This window comes from Solenopsis invicta, chromosome 3 (genome assembly GCF_016802725.1).
Source record: "Solenopsis invicta isolate M01_SB chromosome 3, UNIL_Sinv_3.0, whole genome shotgun sequence".
Taxonomy (NCBI): domain Eukaryota; kingdom Metazoa; phylum Arthropoda; class Insecta; order Hymenoptera; family Formicidae; genus Solenopsis; species Solenopsis invicta.
Window position 1 is genome coordinate 9,422,673 of NC_052666.1, and position 17,670 is coordinate 9,440,342.

The 17,670-nt window shown below is 36.9% G+C and overlaps 2 protein-coding genes across 2 annotated transcripts; both read right to left on the reverse strand.

Annotated features, from left to right (window-relative positions):
- Positions 1-392: 392 nt before the first annotated feature.
- On the reverse strand, positions 393-8,191 carry LOC105204200. Its single transcript, XM_039447530.1, has 4 exons — positions 7,540-8,191; positions 7,098-7,372; positions 5,924-6,119; positions 393-5,692 (listed from the first exon to the last, which is right to left on the reverse strand). Exons 1-4 carry the CDS (start codon positions 8,189-8,191, stop codon positions 393-395), a joined length of 6,423 nt encoding a protein of 2,140 aa, XP_039303464.1.
- Positions 8,192-16,279: 8,088 nt separating this feature from the next.
- On the reverse strand, positions 16,280-17,324 carry LOC120357355. Its single transcript, XM_039447531.1, has 2 exons — positions 16,733-17,324; positions 16,280-16,649 (listed from the first exon to the last, which is right to left on the reverse strand). Exons 1-2 carry the CDS (start codon positions 16,771-16,773, stop codon positions 16,280-16,282), a joined length of 411 nt encoding a protein of 136 aa, XP_039303465.1. The 5' UTR covers positions 16,774-17,324.
- Positions 17,325-17,670: the final 346 nt, after the last annotated feature.

Below are 17,670 nucleotides of genomic sequence, written 5' to 3' on the forward strand. Positions count from 1 at the left end.
GGCCCTAATACGGGATTTACTGATTATAATGAAATTAACGAAACGCACGTGCGAGCGATACGTGAACTACACACTAGACAAAAATGGCGTAGGCGAAGCGGGCGAGATCGCGTGGCGCGCGAAAGAAGAAGACGGATACAACTAGCGACGTCGGCAAGATCGCGGTGGCCACTCACGTTACGGCGCCAACTTGCGAATATTCAAATAACGTGTGCGCAGCGCGTACATACCGCCGCCCTTGAAAGGATCGTCTTTCAACGACGAACAAAGTTGCCAACGGATTACACATGCAAAAAACTTAATCTAATGATTATGATTACAGAAGTGGATAATGCGAATAAGAATACAATGAGATTAACAATACAATAAGATTAACCTTCCAAATGCCATTGCTAGATCCCTCCCTCGATAGGGAGCAAGCATAGACGGGTGATGGGCCGTTTATAGGTTCCATTCGCTGTGCGTATTGTAGCAACGCGAACGATGCCATCGGTACCAGGATGTGTTTCCTGAACTCTGCCCAAGGCCCAGGATAGAGGCGGAGCGGTGTCATCTTTGATAAGAACCATTTGTCCCGGGAGGACTTCTGGATTTTCAATGTTCCATTTATTCCGTTGTTGGCATAAATGCAAGAATTCCTGAGTCCAGCGTTGCCAAAAGTTGCGTCGTAATCGTTGTACATACTGCCATCGAGACAATCTGTTTAAAGGTATGGATTCTAGTGAAGGTTCGGGATACGCCGTGAGCGGAGTTCCTATTATAAAATGTCCAGGGGTTAAGAAGCGCAAGTCCCCAGGATCGGATGAGATAGGAGTTATGGGACGAGAATTGAGGATGGCCTCAATCTGTATGAGAAGAGTCTCCAGCTCTTCGTACCTCAAGTTCGAGTCCTTTATCATTCGAATTAAATGGGTTTTAGCGGCCTTGACCGCGGCTTCCCATAAGCCACCATGATGCGGTGCTCTGGGAGGGATGAAATGCCAGCGGATTCCTTGGCTGGCTAGCTTGCTGCCGATTTCCCGTTGTGAGTCCTGATTTTTGAGTAAATCGGCTAGTTCATTTAGTTCGCGTTGAGCGCCTACGAAGTTCAGACCATTATCTGAGTAGATGTCGGAGGGACAGCCTCTTCTGGAGATGAAACGTTTAAGTACATTTAAGAAAGCTTCGGAGGACAGGCTGGTAGCAAGTTCTATATGTATTGCCTTTGTAGCAAAACAGATGAAGATGGCCATATAGCACTTTATTAATTTCGTATTCCTCCTCGTTCCTTCTTGGTAGTAAAGTGGGCCGGCATAATCGACTCCGCATCGGTCGAATACCTTGGCAGGAATAGTGACCCGAGCACTTGGTAAATTTCCCATGATTGTAGACGCTGTTTTGGGAGAATTTCGAAAGCAGACGACACATTTCTGAATAATATTCCTGACAATACCACGAGCCGAGGTGAGCCAAAATCGTTCACGCGTGGCTGCTAGAGTGGCTTGTGGACCTGCGTGAAAGTGTTTTTCATGCTCGTGTAAGATGATTAGTCGTGAGAATGGATGGCGACCAGGTAACAACATGGGATGTTTGGCATCGTACGGCAGAGCAGAGTACTTTAGCCTTCCGCCTACTCGTAAAATTCCCGAGTCGTCAATGAAAGGATCTAGTTTTAAGATCGAGCTATTCTTGTTTGTTACACCTTGCTTGGAGAGATTTTCGAGCTCGTCTGCAAAATGGATGGCTTGTATGAGCTTAACTAAACGAGTGATGACTGCGTTTTGTTCATCAGGTGAGATTGGCTGAATAGTTCGCATTGCTGTGGGTCGAGCGTTTTGAACCTCCTCTTCCTTGCATTTTTCTTGCCTCGCATTTTTAAAGAAGCGTAGAACATAAGCGACTATTCTCACTAGTTTCGTGAACCTTGAATATTTTTTGAAGATGTCTAGCTCTTTAACCGCAGCTGCTAGTGCGACTATGGCCTTTGATTTTCGTTCTGGTAGATCAGTGGTCTTTACTAAGGGGGCCTCTTGAGGCCAGTTCTCCTTATCGAGATTGATCCAGGGTGGACCAGACCACCACAATTTTAATTGTGATAAGTCAGCGGGCATGATTCCGCGTGAGAGTGGATCTGCAGGATTGTCCTGACTGCGAATGTGCTTCCATGACGAGATTGAAGTTAACTCTTGTATTTCGCCTATGCGGTTGGCTACAAAAGTAGCCCATGATCTGCTTGACGATCTAAGCCAAGACAGAACGATGGTTGAATCAGTCCAGTACGAAGTGCAATTTACCTTGAAGGGTAGGCATTTTGTCACTTTATCTGCCACTTGAGCCAGCAATAAGGCTCCGCATAACTCGAGTCTTGGTAGCGATAAGTTTTTTAGTGGTGCCACTCTAGATTTAGAGCAGATCAGGTGTGTAGAGTGGTTGCCACTCGCGTCAGTGGAGCGTAAATAGAAGCAGGCACCATATGCCAGCTCGCTGGCGTCAGAGAATCCATGCAACTCTACATGAGTGTATGGGCTTGCAGTCAGGGTGTGTCGTGGGATACTTATATGGCTTAAATCCTTCAGTTGTGCTTCATATCGTTTCCATTTGGTGTGGATCTCCAGTGGAATTGATTCATCCCAACCGGTTTCGAGACGCCAGAGTTCCTGCATAATTGTTTTTGCTAATAGAGTAACAGGTCCAAGTAGTCCCAAGGGATCGAATATTAAAGCTATACGAGACAATATGCTCCTCTTCGTGGGTTTCTCCAACGGAGACAGTTGGTTGATACTAGTGAATTTAAACGTGTCAGAGTGGTGGTTCCAACAAATGCCCAACGTGCGATGCTCTGATTCTTTGTCTGATGACAAAACAAATTCCTTTGGATTGATTGATGAGGTGTTGTCTTGGAGCGAAGGTACATTTGATGCCCATTTTCGCAATTCAAATCTTCCCTCTTGTAATAGGTTTGTGATTTCTTCTTTGATGGTTTGAGCTTCTTGCTCTGTATCTGCACCTGTCACAAGGTCGTCAACGTAGAAGTCCCGCAATGCAATTTTGGATGCTGCAGGGTACTTATCTGCGTACATTTCTGCCAATTTTCTCAAAGCTCTAATGGCCAGATAGGATGCCGCTGAGGTTCCATATGTGACAGTAGTTAGTTCGAATGTTTTGAGTGGCTCGTCTACAGAATCTCGCCAAATGATGCGTTGCAATGAAGTTTGAGTAGGATCGACTAGCACCTGACGATACATTTTACATATGTCGGCTGTAAGCGGAATCTTGAACGTACGAAACCTCGTCAAGATGGAGAATAGGTCGTCCTGAAGAGTAGGACCGACCATCAATGTATCATTTAGCGCTATGCCTGTGGAACTCTTGCACGAACCATCAAACACCACCCTTAACTTGGTAGTGGAGCTGGTCTCCTTCAGCACGGCGTGGTGTGGAAGATAGAATGACTTGTTGATTTGAGTTGGCTCCGAGTGATCAGTGATTTCTCGCATATGCTTTAAATCTCGGTATTCCTTCATGAACTTCCTATATTCAGCATACAGGTCCGGATGCCTGGTGAGGCGGGCTTCTAACGATTTGAATCGCTTCAATGCGATTTCACGAGTTTCTCCTAAATTCATCAACTTATCTTCCTTGATCGGAAACTTGACGATGAGACGCCCTTCGGAATCGCGACTTACTTCTTGTGTGAAGAGTCGTTCGCATTCTCGCTCTTCTTCAGAGAATCGTGTTTGTGTGGAATTACCTTCTATCACCCAGAATCGATTTAATATGTGACTTAAGTCGTCTACAATAGTTGAATGAAAGCTAACCGGAGGGTGTGATCCAGCAATGGCATCTGGTGTGGCATCTGGCGTGGAGCCTGACACAATCCATCCGAACTGAGTTTTTTGTAGAGTGGGTTGGTTAATAGCTTGTCTAATTTGACCTACACTAAGTATTTGCCAAAACAACTCGGCACCCATCAGCATGTCTATGCCGGAAGGAACATTAAAATTAGGGTCTGCTAACCTTATGTGTTGAGGTATGATTACGTCATTCAAACTTATGAAGTGCTGTGGTAGTTGCCGAGTTATTTGTGGCACCACTATGCAATCGATATGACCTGCGAAATTGCTAAAACGAGACTTGAAACGTATGTTGACACATTTGTGAGCTTGGACTGTACTGCCCATAACGCCTGCCACAGAGAGCTCGAGTGATCGTTCTTGGATTTGTAATCGGTTTACGAATTCTTGTGTGACAAAGTTAATTTGAGAGCCGCTATCAAGCAGTACACGACATGGGTATGATTCGTTGTTTGCATTGTAAACGCTTATGATGGCAGTTGATAAAAGAATGTGCAAAGAGCGATGACTCTCTACACTATGTGTAACTATGGGTACTAACGCATTTGGATCTTGAGTTGTTGTTGCTTTCAAGCTTGATGTGGTTTGTTCTGTTTTTGGATTTGATTTTGATGCATCTGAATTATTATATGCTGACATGTGTAACAATGAATTGTGCCTTTTACCACATTTGCGACATGTACTTGACTGGCATACATTCGATTGATGACTTGTGGATCTTAAGCAATTGAGACAAAGGTGAGCCTTCTTTACGACCTTGAGCCTATCTTCTACTGAAAGTTTAAGAAAATCTTCGCAGTGATACAATTGATGGTTGGCCTTGCAATGTGCGCATGACCAATTAGAAGTGGCAATGTTTGCTACTGGAGTTTTGTATTTATTGTTAACTACTGGTTTTTGCGAAGCACTACTTGTTAGATTGCTATTGACTCTACCTTGTATTGATTCTAGGGCTTGGCACCGCTTTGCGAGAAAATCTGTTAGTGCCTTTAAATCAGGTATGTTATTATCAAGAATGCTGGTTTCCCAAGCTTTATTTGTTGCCACATCAAGCTTGGAAACAATGATATGAATAATTAAATCGTCCCACGTTTGAGTGGGCCTTTTTAGAGCCTTTAACGCACGCAAATGTTTGAGGACGTGGTCGAGTAACTCACGGAGCGCCGTGTGATTTTCCTTGTTAATCATTGGTGTTTCAAATATCGCCCTGATGTGCCGCTGGACGATCCATCTCTTGTTATCAAATCTGTCTTTCACTGCTGTCCATGCGTCATAATAATTTTCCGTTGTAGTTTCAATGGATTTTATTACTTCTGCGGCCTTGTCTTTGAGTGATGATTTTAAGTAGTGGAATTTTTCAACTTCCGTCAAGCTGGTATTCAGGTGTATTAATTTTTCGAACATGTCCTGGTAGGAACACCAATCCTCGTATGAACCTGTGAACACTGGCAACTCAATTTTCGGTAATTTAACCCGCGTTTCCCTATCCCGCGAGCTGACTGAATGATTGCTACTAGAGGGTACGGGTGTTGGGGATCTGCTAGTATTAAAATGCTCGATGGCTGTGTCATATCGCGAAATTAAGCTGAAATACGGATTCTCAAAACTTATGCGTTGTTGATTTTGCTGTTCAAGTAAAGCATTTTTATCTGTAATGGCTGAATCTGCACTTTCGAGAAACTCAATGCGCGATTGAGCCGCGTCGAATTTATCCCACAGCTCGCTTAATTTCTTTTTGCGCTCTACTAATTCACTTCGCGAACCGCTATTTGGATTAAAGGCCTCTATAAACGTTTTTGCCCGCGTGGCAGCTGCTCGCACGCGAGATCTTTTTTCCTTGGCTTCCGCGAGAGTTAATGCTGCCATGAGTGCGAACTAATTGTTGTGTGATATTCTGAGTTCACTACGATCTGGTTTATTTGGCAAATATGACGTGCTTTTACGAACGCGTATGCGATTATTCGTGTCGCTAATTTAATTGTGTATAGCATATATAGCAATCTTACCTTGACTGAAGCTTCGAGAAAGCTCTAGAATACGTACCGTTTTTTTTTTGTTTATGCGTGATATGTATATCACTTCTATGTTACCTCTTAACCTCTCTTTCTCTTGTGATAATTGGCTTCCTCTAAATTCCGTGATACCTGGCGTATCCTTGTTGTGATGCGTATTGCTTTTGCCGTCTATATCCGGCTCGAAGGACCATCTAATGTGGGAGCTTGAGCCCCTTGCGCTATGTGCAGCGCTTTTTATCTCTCTCGTCACCAGCCTCGTGGCTGGACTTGGCTTGTATTGGATGAGAATTTAAGAGAGTCTTCTTTCAATCATACTTAGTTTTATTCACAACTGCGAATAGTTTGCTTACAAACTTATAATTAGGCCCTAATACGGGATTTACTGATTATAATGAAATTAACGAAACGCACGTGCGAGCGATACGTGAACTACACACTAGACAAAAATGGCGTAGGCGAAGCGGGCGAGATCGCGTGGCGCGCGAAAGAAGAAGACGGATACAACTAGCGACGTCGGCGAGATCGCGGTGGCCACTCACGTTACGGCGCCAACTTGCGAATATTCAAATAACGTGTGCGCAGCGCGTACAACGACATTATTTGGTGGTTTTATTGACAATAATGATTGTTTGTATTGTAATTTTATAATTTCATTATTCTTTATTTTTATAATTTTCCATGTACTTATCAAAGGAACTGCTTTTACAACATATGACTGCTCATGAAGTCGTCTACAAAATTGAGCCAACGGCCGATTTGGTGAACGAATCAAATACTTTATTTTGCCCAAATAATTTTCAAATGGGAAAGCAGTAATCTCACTTAAACTGCAACCTGTATTAAGAACATCTTCAGATACATGGATTAATTGATGCTTATTCAATACCACAGTTTTACGTCCGTATAGAGATGATAATTGAATAACAAACTCCTTGAGATATTCTTTAGCTATTTCTGTGTGATTAAATGCTGTTTCTTTTGACCATAATAATCGTGAGCCGATGCAAAATAATATAAAATGATTGTACATTTGTTCATTTAAAATTTTCTTGAATATGATGCTACCGAGATAAAGTGCAATTAATTTATATTCTGTAGCTTTGTAGCGGGGAAAATCTTTTAATGGTCGACACTTTCTGGGAAACTCATCAGGTATTTGTTGCTTTAGATATTGTAGGCGTCGAGAAATTTCATTTTTGCTTGAGTGACTTAATTTATCAAAGAATAATTCTATTAATTTTTTCATTACTCCGAGAAATCCAAGATGCATGTAATCTAATATAAACGATGAAATCATATTTATAGGTGGCATTATTAATAATAATGGTGATGCGCCTAAATGATGATCGGGATCTTCAAAGTTTCTAAACGATTGATCAGATCGCAGATCACAGTTGGATTGTAAATAAACTGTTGTTCGTTCAACTTTTACACCTGTGATGTTGCAACGTTCACTTGCCTTGAATGCTGTGTGGCTAACTGTTGATTTTATATATGCTCGAGCTAATGTATCGCAAATAAAACCTTTAAAGCATAATTCGAAACGTATTTTGGATATGATAATACTTGTATTCTATTAAGCTCGGCGACAAATTCACGTAAATACTCATGAGATTTTTTCGCTTTAGAATTACCCGAATATAAAGCAATTACAAAAGGTTCATAAAGTATACGAGTCGAATGTATTATACCTAAGATGGGCCAAAAGCATTGCGAGCTAGATTTAAAAAGTTGAACACCGTCAATGTTTACAAAGAAATCTAATTTTCTCTCGTCAGTTATATCAATATTTACGCACTTTTGTAAACCTTGAGCAATCCCAATATATACAAATTCTCCAATTGAACCATCCGCATCTTCTATTTTCTGAATATTATATTTCGCATTTGTCGTACCTAAAAACGTTTTGGCTGATTTTGGCAAATTTGGTTTCCAACTTTTTCTCAATATTAAGAGTAGTTGCGTCAGAGCAGTATGATTAATTTTATTTTCTAATGCCCATTTTCTTAAATTTTCAACATCAACGTCTTGTCCTTCGTCGTCCCTTTCTTCATCTTGGTCATCATCTATTTTTTCTTCAATTTCATTTTCTTCCAAATAATTGGAAGATCGATCCGTATCAGATTTATAACTTGCTTCTTCTTTAGTTTCATTTTCTTCCAGATAATGGGAAGATTCCGTACTTGACGTATAAATGGAAATGTTACTGTGAGAGCACGACTGTTGATTTTCACTGTAATATCCTGATTTTGAAGGATTTTCTTTTTTTAACTTCATCACAGCACGATATTTCCGTAACCTAAGACGATTTAAGGTTACACTCTTATTCTTTTTATGATTCATTTTACTTTAGAATGTGGGAGATATGCCATAATCATGCATCATCGCCTGTTCAAATGTCCGTTACAAAGAATAATGAGAAGAAGAATGGAAGGCTCCATATGAAACGTATGTTAAAAAACGACCCTCATTTTAGGCTAAAACTTAACATCTGAAATGTCAAAAAATGTCGAACTCAATGAGTTTCATGGTTGTTTAGCAACCATTTTCTGTGTTAGCAACTCTCTCCGCTCTCTCCTCTTACGCCTCATATCCAAGATGGCCGATCAAATAGTTAACATCTGAAATGTTAGATGACGCGCAGTTAAACGGGTCGCAAACTTTCCATTCTTCTTCTCATTATTCTTTGTGTCCGTTAATGAAGTTGCCAACAAAGCTATAAAGTTGTGTCTGAACTTTCAAGCAGAAGGAAGATTTAGAGTTTTTGTTATCCCGTTGCTACACAACGAAATTAAATATCACAATTAATCAAGATACGGACTGGAAAAAATTGGTCACGGAAAAAACAATTATAAAAATGAGTAACTCTCAAAATCCGGCAAGTATTATATATAGATACTACGTAGTGTCAAATCCTGTTTTATTAAGCTGCGAATAACGTTTTACATTAGTCATAACATAACCTTAAATAAATAATACATTTTATAAAATTATAAACGTTTTTAATTATTTTATTTATATTTAATAATTTCTTTTTTTAGTTAATCAAAGACAATAATAAGAAAGATGGAAAATTTATTATAATTGAATTTACAAAACGTGGTCCAAAATCACGAAAATCAATAGACATTGTTCTCAGCAAATGGGTGTCTTTCAATAAAAAAAAAGGAAAGCTGATTACAAAATTTATGGCACCGCCTTATAACGAAGAGGATTTTGAATTAATAATTCAAATGGCTAAATGCAATGCTGATGCTCCTGAAAGTTGGTTGGAATATCCCTGTTCCATAAAAGGCGTTGCAGGTCAGTTATAAGTTAGAAATCTAATCGATCAAATATTTTATTGAACAAAAAATAAAACGATAAAAATTATTTTATAATCTAGAAACATATTCAGATGCAGTGGAAAAGTTGCATATTCTGCAGAAAAAAGAATATGCGTTTACATCTGATTCCAATATGGAAGCAGAAGAACAGGCAGCACGCTTCGAGAAGGACTTTAAAATAAAATGTCTTAAAAGAAAAATGAATGAGACTGCAATGTTAATGAATACGCCCAAATCAGTAACTAATATTCATGGTATATAGATTATAATTGTATCAGTAAACCTATTTCCTATGACACGGAATCGTCATTATTATGTCAAATATTTTTTAATTTGTGTTTTTGTAGAAACGTCTTTAAGTAACTCCGCAAAGAAACTGAAAACTCATTCTCGTTCTCACACTCCTATTATGTCTGAAAAGAAAACGCCACAGAAGAGAAGATTAAGTATGTAATTACAAGTATATAATTATATAAAATACGAATTAATCGTTACAACAATTTTTGATGCCTAAAGATTTTTTTCTTTATAAGTAATTTCTAGCGAGGATGACTGCGAAGTCGAAAATATTAGGCCGAATAAAGAATTTGGTAAAGAAAATCAACCACCTAAAAAATCACGTGTGTATATATAAAAAGATAACATTTTTCAGTGGATTAATGTTTATTATTTCCATTTTTTCTTCTTTTTAATAATCCTTTACTAATTTTTTATTTTTTACCAAAGAATCTCTATTCCAATCGGATAATGCGAATATAAAGTTGAATCGCTCAGATGCTTTAGACGCATTCAAAAGTAATTGTGAATGCAAGGACAAAGTTCTACCAGAGAATGGTACATTTTAAAATAGATATCTTAATTTATAGAGAATGGTCCATGACGTATTAATATTAGACAATATATAATATTAATAAAAATATATAATATATTTACAAATTACAGATCTACAGATACTTAAACAAAAAGTGGGTGATATGGAATCCACATTAAAAGTAATCCATGATCAATTGGCAGAAGTTGTGACGCTGTTGCGCCAAAAAAGTGAAAATTTACATGCCAATGGAACGACAAAATTTGCTTTCACAGTAAAATATAATTTAACTTTACCATGTCAAACACTTGAACAATTAAAAGCTCTCAATGAAGCATTGACAAGTGATAAAAGATGCCAGGAACAGTTCGTAAGCAAACATTGTGTAACAAACTCGAATATATTGTACAAACAAATTTGCTATGTATAATTCCATAATTTCCAGAGTAATCTTCTGCAATTTGGTGTTGATCAAACGGGAGGACTCGGGAAATCAACTACGCGAATGATTAAACAATGTTTAAACAGAGATTTGGCAATGAAGCTTACTGCACAAAAACAAGTTCCTGGAAAAACATTAATAAAAGGAATGCCATTTTGTTCCATTTTACAAAGTAATTGAAACTATTAAAAATAACTTACTCTCTTATTACTCTATTAAACTATAATTGATTTATAAATTTATCAACTTTAAACAATTTACTATCCTTTCCAGATACTTTGAGAATTATTTATAAAGAGATAACGAAGAGCAATTCAATCATCAAAGCAATTGGTGACGTTTTAAGCAATGCCAAAGATTGGTATGGTTTCCGTAAGAAAAGGCAAAAGAAAGCCAATAACGATGATGCTAATAACGATGATGTCAATAACGATGATGCCAATAGCGATGATGCCAATAGCGATGATGAAGAGACAATTAAATAATTAATAATAAAATATATATATATATATATATATATAATTAATAAAAATATAATTAGTAATATTAATAATAATTATTAAGAATTTCAAAAACATTAATATCATAAATATGTTAAAACTTTAGTTTATTTTATAATGTCACGTTGTCTCTTATTTTTTATAAATATGTAAAAGTATACATATAAAAAATAAATATAATTCATTATCTTACATTTCAAAATTGTATGTTTAAAAAAAAATTATTTCGCAATATTTATTATCGTTTCGTGATTCAAAAGCCCTATCGTGTCTAGTCAAGAACCCGGTCAGGTTCCAGCATATAAACTCAATCGAGGCCCAGGCCGACAATCCCGATCAAGTTGATGGTAAAACGCACATACATAAAAATATATATACTGCTAAAAAGTATACAAAATAACGAGCTCGTAACTACACTTCTACCAATCTGTTATCTGTCGTCTGTCGTCATTATATCGATCTATTTTCTGTCTATATTTTATAACTCAATAGATAAGATTTTGAATATATTCATTATCGGACTATTATTATTTCTCCCGCTGAGACACCAGATCGACTCATTTGGTTTGTACAGGCCAGACTCCTGATCGAGCTTCTCAATTCGGGATCGCCTGATTTGTGCTATCCGGGATCCCGATCGGGCTTTTCAATTCGGGATCGCCTGATTTGTACTATCCGGGCTCCCGATCGGACTTTTCATTTCGGGATCGCCTGATTTGTGCTATCCGGGCTCCCGATCGGACTTTTCATTTCGGGATCGCCTGATTTGTGCTATCCGGGCTCCCGATCGGGCTTCTCAACTCGGGATCGCCTGATTTGTGCTAACCGGGCTCCCGATCGGGGCTCGCTGAATCGGGATTGCCCGATTATTCCTGACCGGGCTCTGGTTGGGAACAGGGAATGCCCGATCGAGTTTCTACCAAGGCTGCAGAACTTTTAATGGCATTACTTTACACAGTTATATTCAGCATATGTATGAAAAATATGAGAAAAATGTACATATGAAAGAAAATGTAACAATTATACATATATGTTCTTCCCATTTTATAAAGACGGCTATACAAAAAATAAAGAAATGTTATCCTGATGGGAAACAGCAAAAAACGCATGCGTTCTATAGCAGCGTCGCTATTAGCAAACATGTTACACTGTAATTGTGTATCAGCTGCTGAAGTGTATGGCGTATTTGTAAAAATCTTCGGAAATGATCACGAGGTAAATGATTTCGATCATGTAATAAAATACGTGAAAATAATTACAGAAGACGTAAACAATATTTCAAATGATACATATTCACCGCTACAAGAACAAACTGAAACGTCTTCTTTTGACAGGAAATCTTTGTTGTATTATCAAGCATTTCAAAACATTGAAAAAAGTGAATGAGAAAATAATAAACTCAGTTCAAAATTGAATCCAATTTTTTCAAAAGAGTTTTTTGATTACGTCACAGATTTTTTAATGCCATATTTTCCTTTGTGGTCTGCCATGGGTATTTCACAATTCCATTTAAGTCGAGACAGAAATGCTCCTGTATGGGACTATCCCGAGTGGTTCATATCAATTGATTTTGCAGCTCATTGGAGCTTCTGGTGATAGTCCATTTACGGCAAATCATAGTATACCTAGATTCATTACACGGAAGTTCCTATGAAAAGATACTAAATGGAATTTGAAATTTCATACAGGAACACCTGGGAATTACCTCGTGGAATGAATGAACACTACACATTCCACGAAACGTTCCTTCGCAAATAAAAAATAATGATGTAGGAGGAAATTGTGGAGTGCATGTATGCACATGGGCATACATAATTGCTTCCGGTTCCTACACACAATTTACCGAAAACGATATGAGTGTGGCACGTAAAACCATAGCAAGCTATTTAGCAAGCTCAGTTTCTGACAAACGGAAAATAAATCAACAAAATTTCGACATTTAATTTTATCGAATAATGAGCAACAATTAACAACAATTGAAAATTCTGTTTTAAAATATTTGAAACAATCGGAAAGTGCTACATTTTGTTTTATAAATATATTTGAATTTGCAGCATCTTTGCATTTAATAGTACAAAATGATAAGCCACAGCCACAAACTAGACAAAAAATAAACAAATAAATATTAAAATAGAAATTCGATGAAGAATAATATAAATAAGAGGGAAGAACATCGCAAGGGATAAATTTAAAGACACCGTGTTTATAAAAAATGTATATACTGAAAACACTATGTCTAGAAAGGTCACCGTGTTTATAAGATATATGTATACTAAAAACACTATGTCTTCAAAAGACACCGTGTTTATGAGAAATATGTATATGGAAAACACTATGCTTACAAAAGACACCGTGTTTATGCAAAATATATACTTTATTTACATCTGTAAAATAAATATAATTTAGGTCGTTTATTTTGCATTATTATTATATATTAAATTTAACATTTTAAAAATCGTCCCGTCTTTATAAGTATAAGTTATTTAGTTATTTGTTCTTTTCTTTTTGTGTATTAACAATGGGTATTAAAAAAGAATGTTTGTTAATATTAAATATTTATATTTCGTTTGTACCATTTTGCATTTTACATTAATATTATCCTATAGGATAACTGTATGAAAATTTATTACAGCTTTAAGATTCGTCTTATCTTTGACATTTTTTATTTTTTACGAAGCTATTGGATTATAAACAAACCTTTGCGGTATTCCTGGGTTTTCCACTGTTATCAGTTATCGTTGATATCGTCATACAAGATTTTTTTACAATAATATAAACATTATAAATATTAATCACGGGACATGTTTCGATTTTACTTGATCTACAAACTTTACAAACTTTACAAACTTTTAATATAACGCATTTCATCAACAATAATATGTACAGCTTGAGTTTGAATACGCCAACGTCGTTCAAGACAGATCTGAGCAGCTTTGCCAATAGTTTTTAAAATCTCAAAGAAATTGGTTTTTCAGCTTCTACTGTTACATTATTGGGAAATTTTTGAAACGATAAATTGAAGTTTTTCCATGTAATTTCACAATTTGTTGATTCATTTGATGACTATGAGCTTGTAGAAGTATCAGTGGGATCTTTTTCCTTGAGTTCACCATTTTTGCTTACAATATAGGTTTTCACAGTACTAGATTCAGATGTTGTAGATACTGGAATCCATTTGTCATTCTCTAATAGAAGAATAAATATTTCTTTTACATAAAAAATAAGAGATTTGTCTTCGTCCACAACTGTTTCATCACTTTCTAAAACTAATCCTGTGCTTTGTATTTGAAATTTTTGCGATGTTAGAATGTAAAAAATACTTATATCAATATTTACAAAAAATAGAATATCATATGATTACTTGAATTACTCTGTTTTATAATTGCAGAAAAATCACAATGAACAAATTATTTAGAATGCTTTATATGTATATTTCCCTTGATTGGTATTATTTATTAGTTTTTTTATTCAATAATTAAATTCTAGTAATATGATATGAATTTTTACTCTTCTTTGCTGAGAAGAACTTGATAAATCCCTTTAATTTTTTTGATAAGGATGAACTATTTTTGACTCCCGTTCACATCCCATATTAGAAAAGCAGGCATTTCTTTGACAAATATCAGAAAACGCATATATATTCCAAATAAGTTTCCAAGGACAGAGGATAATAAGAAAATATTTAATCTACTAATATATTAAAGAAGAAATTATTGAAAACATAAAGTAAATTTCAAGAAAAAAAGAACAAATAAAGTATCAACCATGAGACTAACAGATGATAAGAAATTTTTATAAGAAAAATTAATTTATCAGTTTTTTTTTATATTGTATAAATATAGGCACACTAATGGATGTATAACAAGTAAAAGTTGAAATTTTATAAACAAAAAAAAAAATTTTAAATTTTCATACCGAGAAGACTTAAAATAATAATAACACATACTTTTTCCATAAAATTCTAAAACAGTTTTATAACAAATTATATCATTGAAAGTCGCAAATATGTATTCAGTTTCATCGTTAATATCATAAATATCATAAATCTAGAATGATTTTTTAAAGAAGAATATTCTATTACTTGAATCTATTAAAATGTGAGGAATACTAAGTAAACAATAATTTCCAAAATTATTTTTCTTCAAACATGTGATCATGTCAATTTTTTTATTTATACCATGAAACGTTACATCCTTGCCTGTACGAACTTCATTGCTAGGGAATATATTTAAATTTATAATTTTATTAAGGGACAATAATTATTAACGTTAGTAGTATGACTATGAGAGTTCTAACTACGGGGCAACGAGGGGGGGTGAGGTGCGCGGGGGAAATGTGGGTGCGGGGTAATGACGTCACCCCCGGGACTTACCGTTATCTGTTTACATAAACAGAGATAACCGTTATCTATGTAGATAGTAATAACCATATTTGTTTATGGTGCACCCTCGGTGCCTGAGTTAGAACTCTCATAATATATATTTATAATTTGCGTCGCGGGCCTGACGTCACCCGCGGACCTAAAATTCGCGGCGCGCGGGCCTGACGTGGCGTTCGCGGAACTGTCCGCCACCGCGCGCACAAAGAAATAAATTTGCTCATTCCCCTCGGCCTCCACTTCGTCCTCACCTGTAAAGGTGGTGGTACTCGAAGAGGATTACCCGAGGAGGCTGTCCGTGGGAACGAACTCCTTGAAGAAGACGTTCATCCACGTGCCCCACGTCATTTTTTTCTCACTCACAATGTTTGCTAATCGAGAGCACGGCTACGACTGAGGAACAAAGGGCTGTGCGAGAGCATCCTCCGTCGCACTGCGTATTTACAATTAATCGCATGTATATAGAATGACGAGTATCTTTTATACGTTCCCCGATATGTGGGGGTAGATTTTCATGAAACGATGATTCAAGGGATCGATTGCCGCTGCATGACGCAAGCTTAGACAAAGAAGATGCGGATAGGTAGGCAAAATGGCGCGGGGACTTACTGAGAGGTGGAGTTACCCGCGCAATACAGCGATATGTATCCGCTGTGGGGATGGAGGATGCTGGGAGAGGGAAAGCTAGAACCATATAATATTTTATAATGTGGAAATGATGAGAGAAAATAATTTTATTGCGTATGTTTTAAATACATTTATTTTATTCAGTATGCAATGCATCGTGTACAATAATATCAATAGCATAAGCAATTAATTCGCACTCGATCTGCGAACTCTTATCGTAAGATTTGTGCAACATATGTATAGCTTCGCGTTTATTTACGACACAGTTTTGACGCAAAAAGTTTACGAAATATTTAAATTTCTCAGTCACGATAGCGATGCTTTGATACAACGTAAAATATACATGTTCAACGCAATGCTCTAGCTTGTATAAGAATAGCACGGTTGCAGGCTTGAGATGCATCGTGCAACGTTAATTTAACAATACTTTGTTCGTTCAGTTTAACAAGTTGCACGTTAAGGTCGTGTATCGTTATCGATGATGATGTCTCCGTTGACTGGACAAATCGCTCGATGTCAACACGTTTCTCGATCAGAGTTCTCCATGTTCTGTATGGTAGAATAATCCGGTTGCCGCGTGTATCGCCGAGCGATATCTCCACGGAGCATGAAACTGATGTCATGCTGATGTCAATATCAATCCATTTGTATGATGTTAAGGTTAACGGGAACCTTCTGCTTAGAATGCGCGGTGTATACCGCGAATCTGAAGACGTGCTGAAAAGAAATGGAGATGAATGAAACGTACAATAAAAAGTAATTGAATAAAATATAATTTATATGTATAAAATGATACTTACGATTTATTGTACGTTTCGATCGGAACGTAATAAAGTGCCATTGCGCTTATTTCAAGAGCGTTGCGTTGTCTGAACCGTTCGCACGAGCAACTGATGCAAGACTGATTGCAAATCGTGAGACTTTTTGCGATTAATAGTTCTGAATTTGTTTTTTTAAATGGAGAAGGGGAAGTCCCCCTCTTTTCAGTAATTTCTTTATTATCACTCGAACATGTCACGACACGTTTTTCACGGTCCGACAACGTTGCACATGACGTTTTTGTGATTAATGTTACTGGAATTTTCTAAGAAGGAGAAGGGGAAGTTCCCCCTCTTTCCAATAATTTAATCGGTAGCCTTGAACATGTCTCGACACGTTTATGCTTCTGAATTTTTTTTATAGGAGAGGGGATGCTTCCCCCTTTTTTCAATAATTGCATCATCATCGTTATTACATGTCACGACACGTTTTCGCAGCAACGTTGTACAAGAACGAAACGTTAAACATAACGTACATGGCGTACGTGAAATGTGAAACACTAAATGAAACATGTATAAGAACGTTAAACGAAATATGAACAACCTATATAAAACATGAACAACCTATATGAAACACGAAAAACGTTGGAGAAACGTTGATATAATGATGGGGAAAGGAATAAAACGTATCTCGTATATTACATATGTTTATTCATGTAATTGTGTCCACCAATTGAAAAGTTTGAATACATTTTGCATTGCACAATGTTTATTCGTACGGTGTTGTCCACATTGAAAAGTATTAGCATCATCTAGATTATTCAGATTATCCACGTCTTCGTAATCCACATCCAGGCTCTCGATGCATGCGTATTCTCGTCGACTGTCCAGAAGTAATTCTCCCAGCCATTCTCGTTTCTCGTGCCCTTTGACGTACACAATCTCCTTGTCGTCAGGATTTTCAGCACCCAGTACTGCAG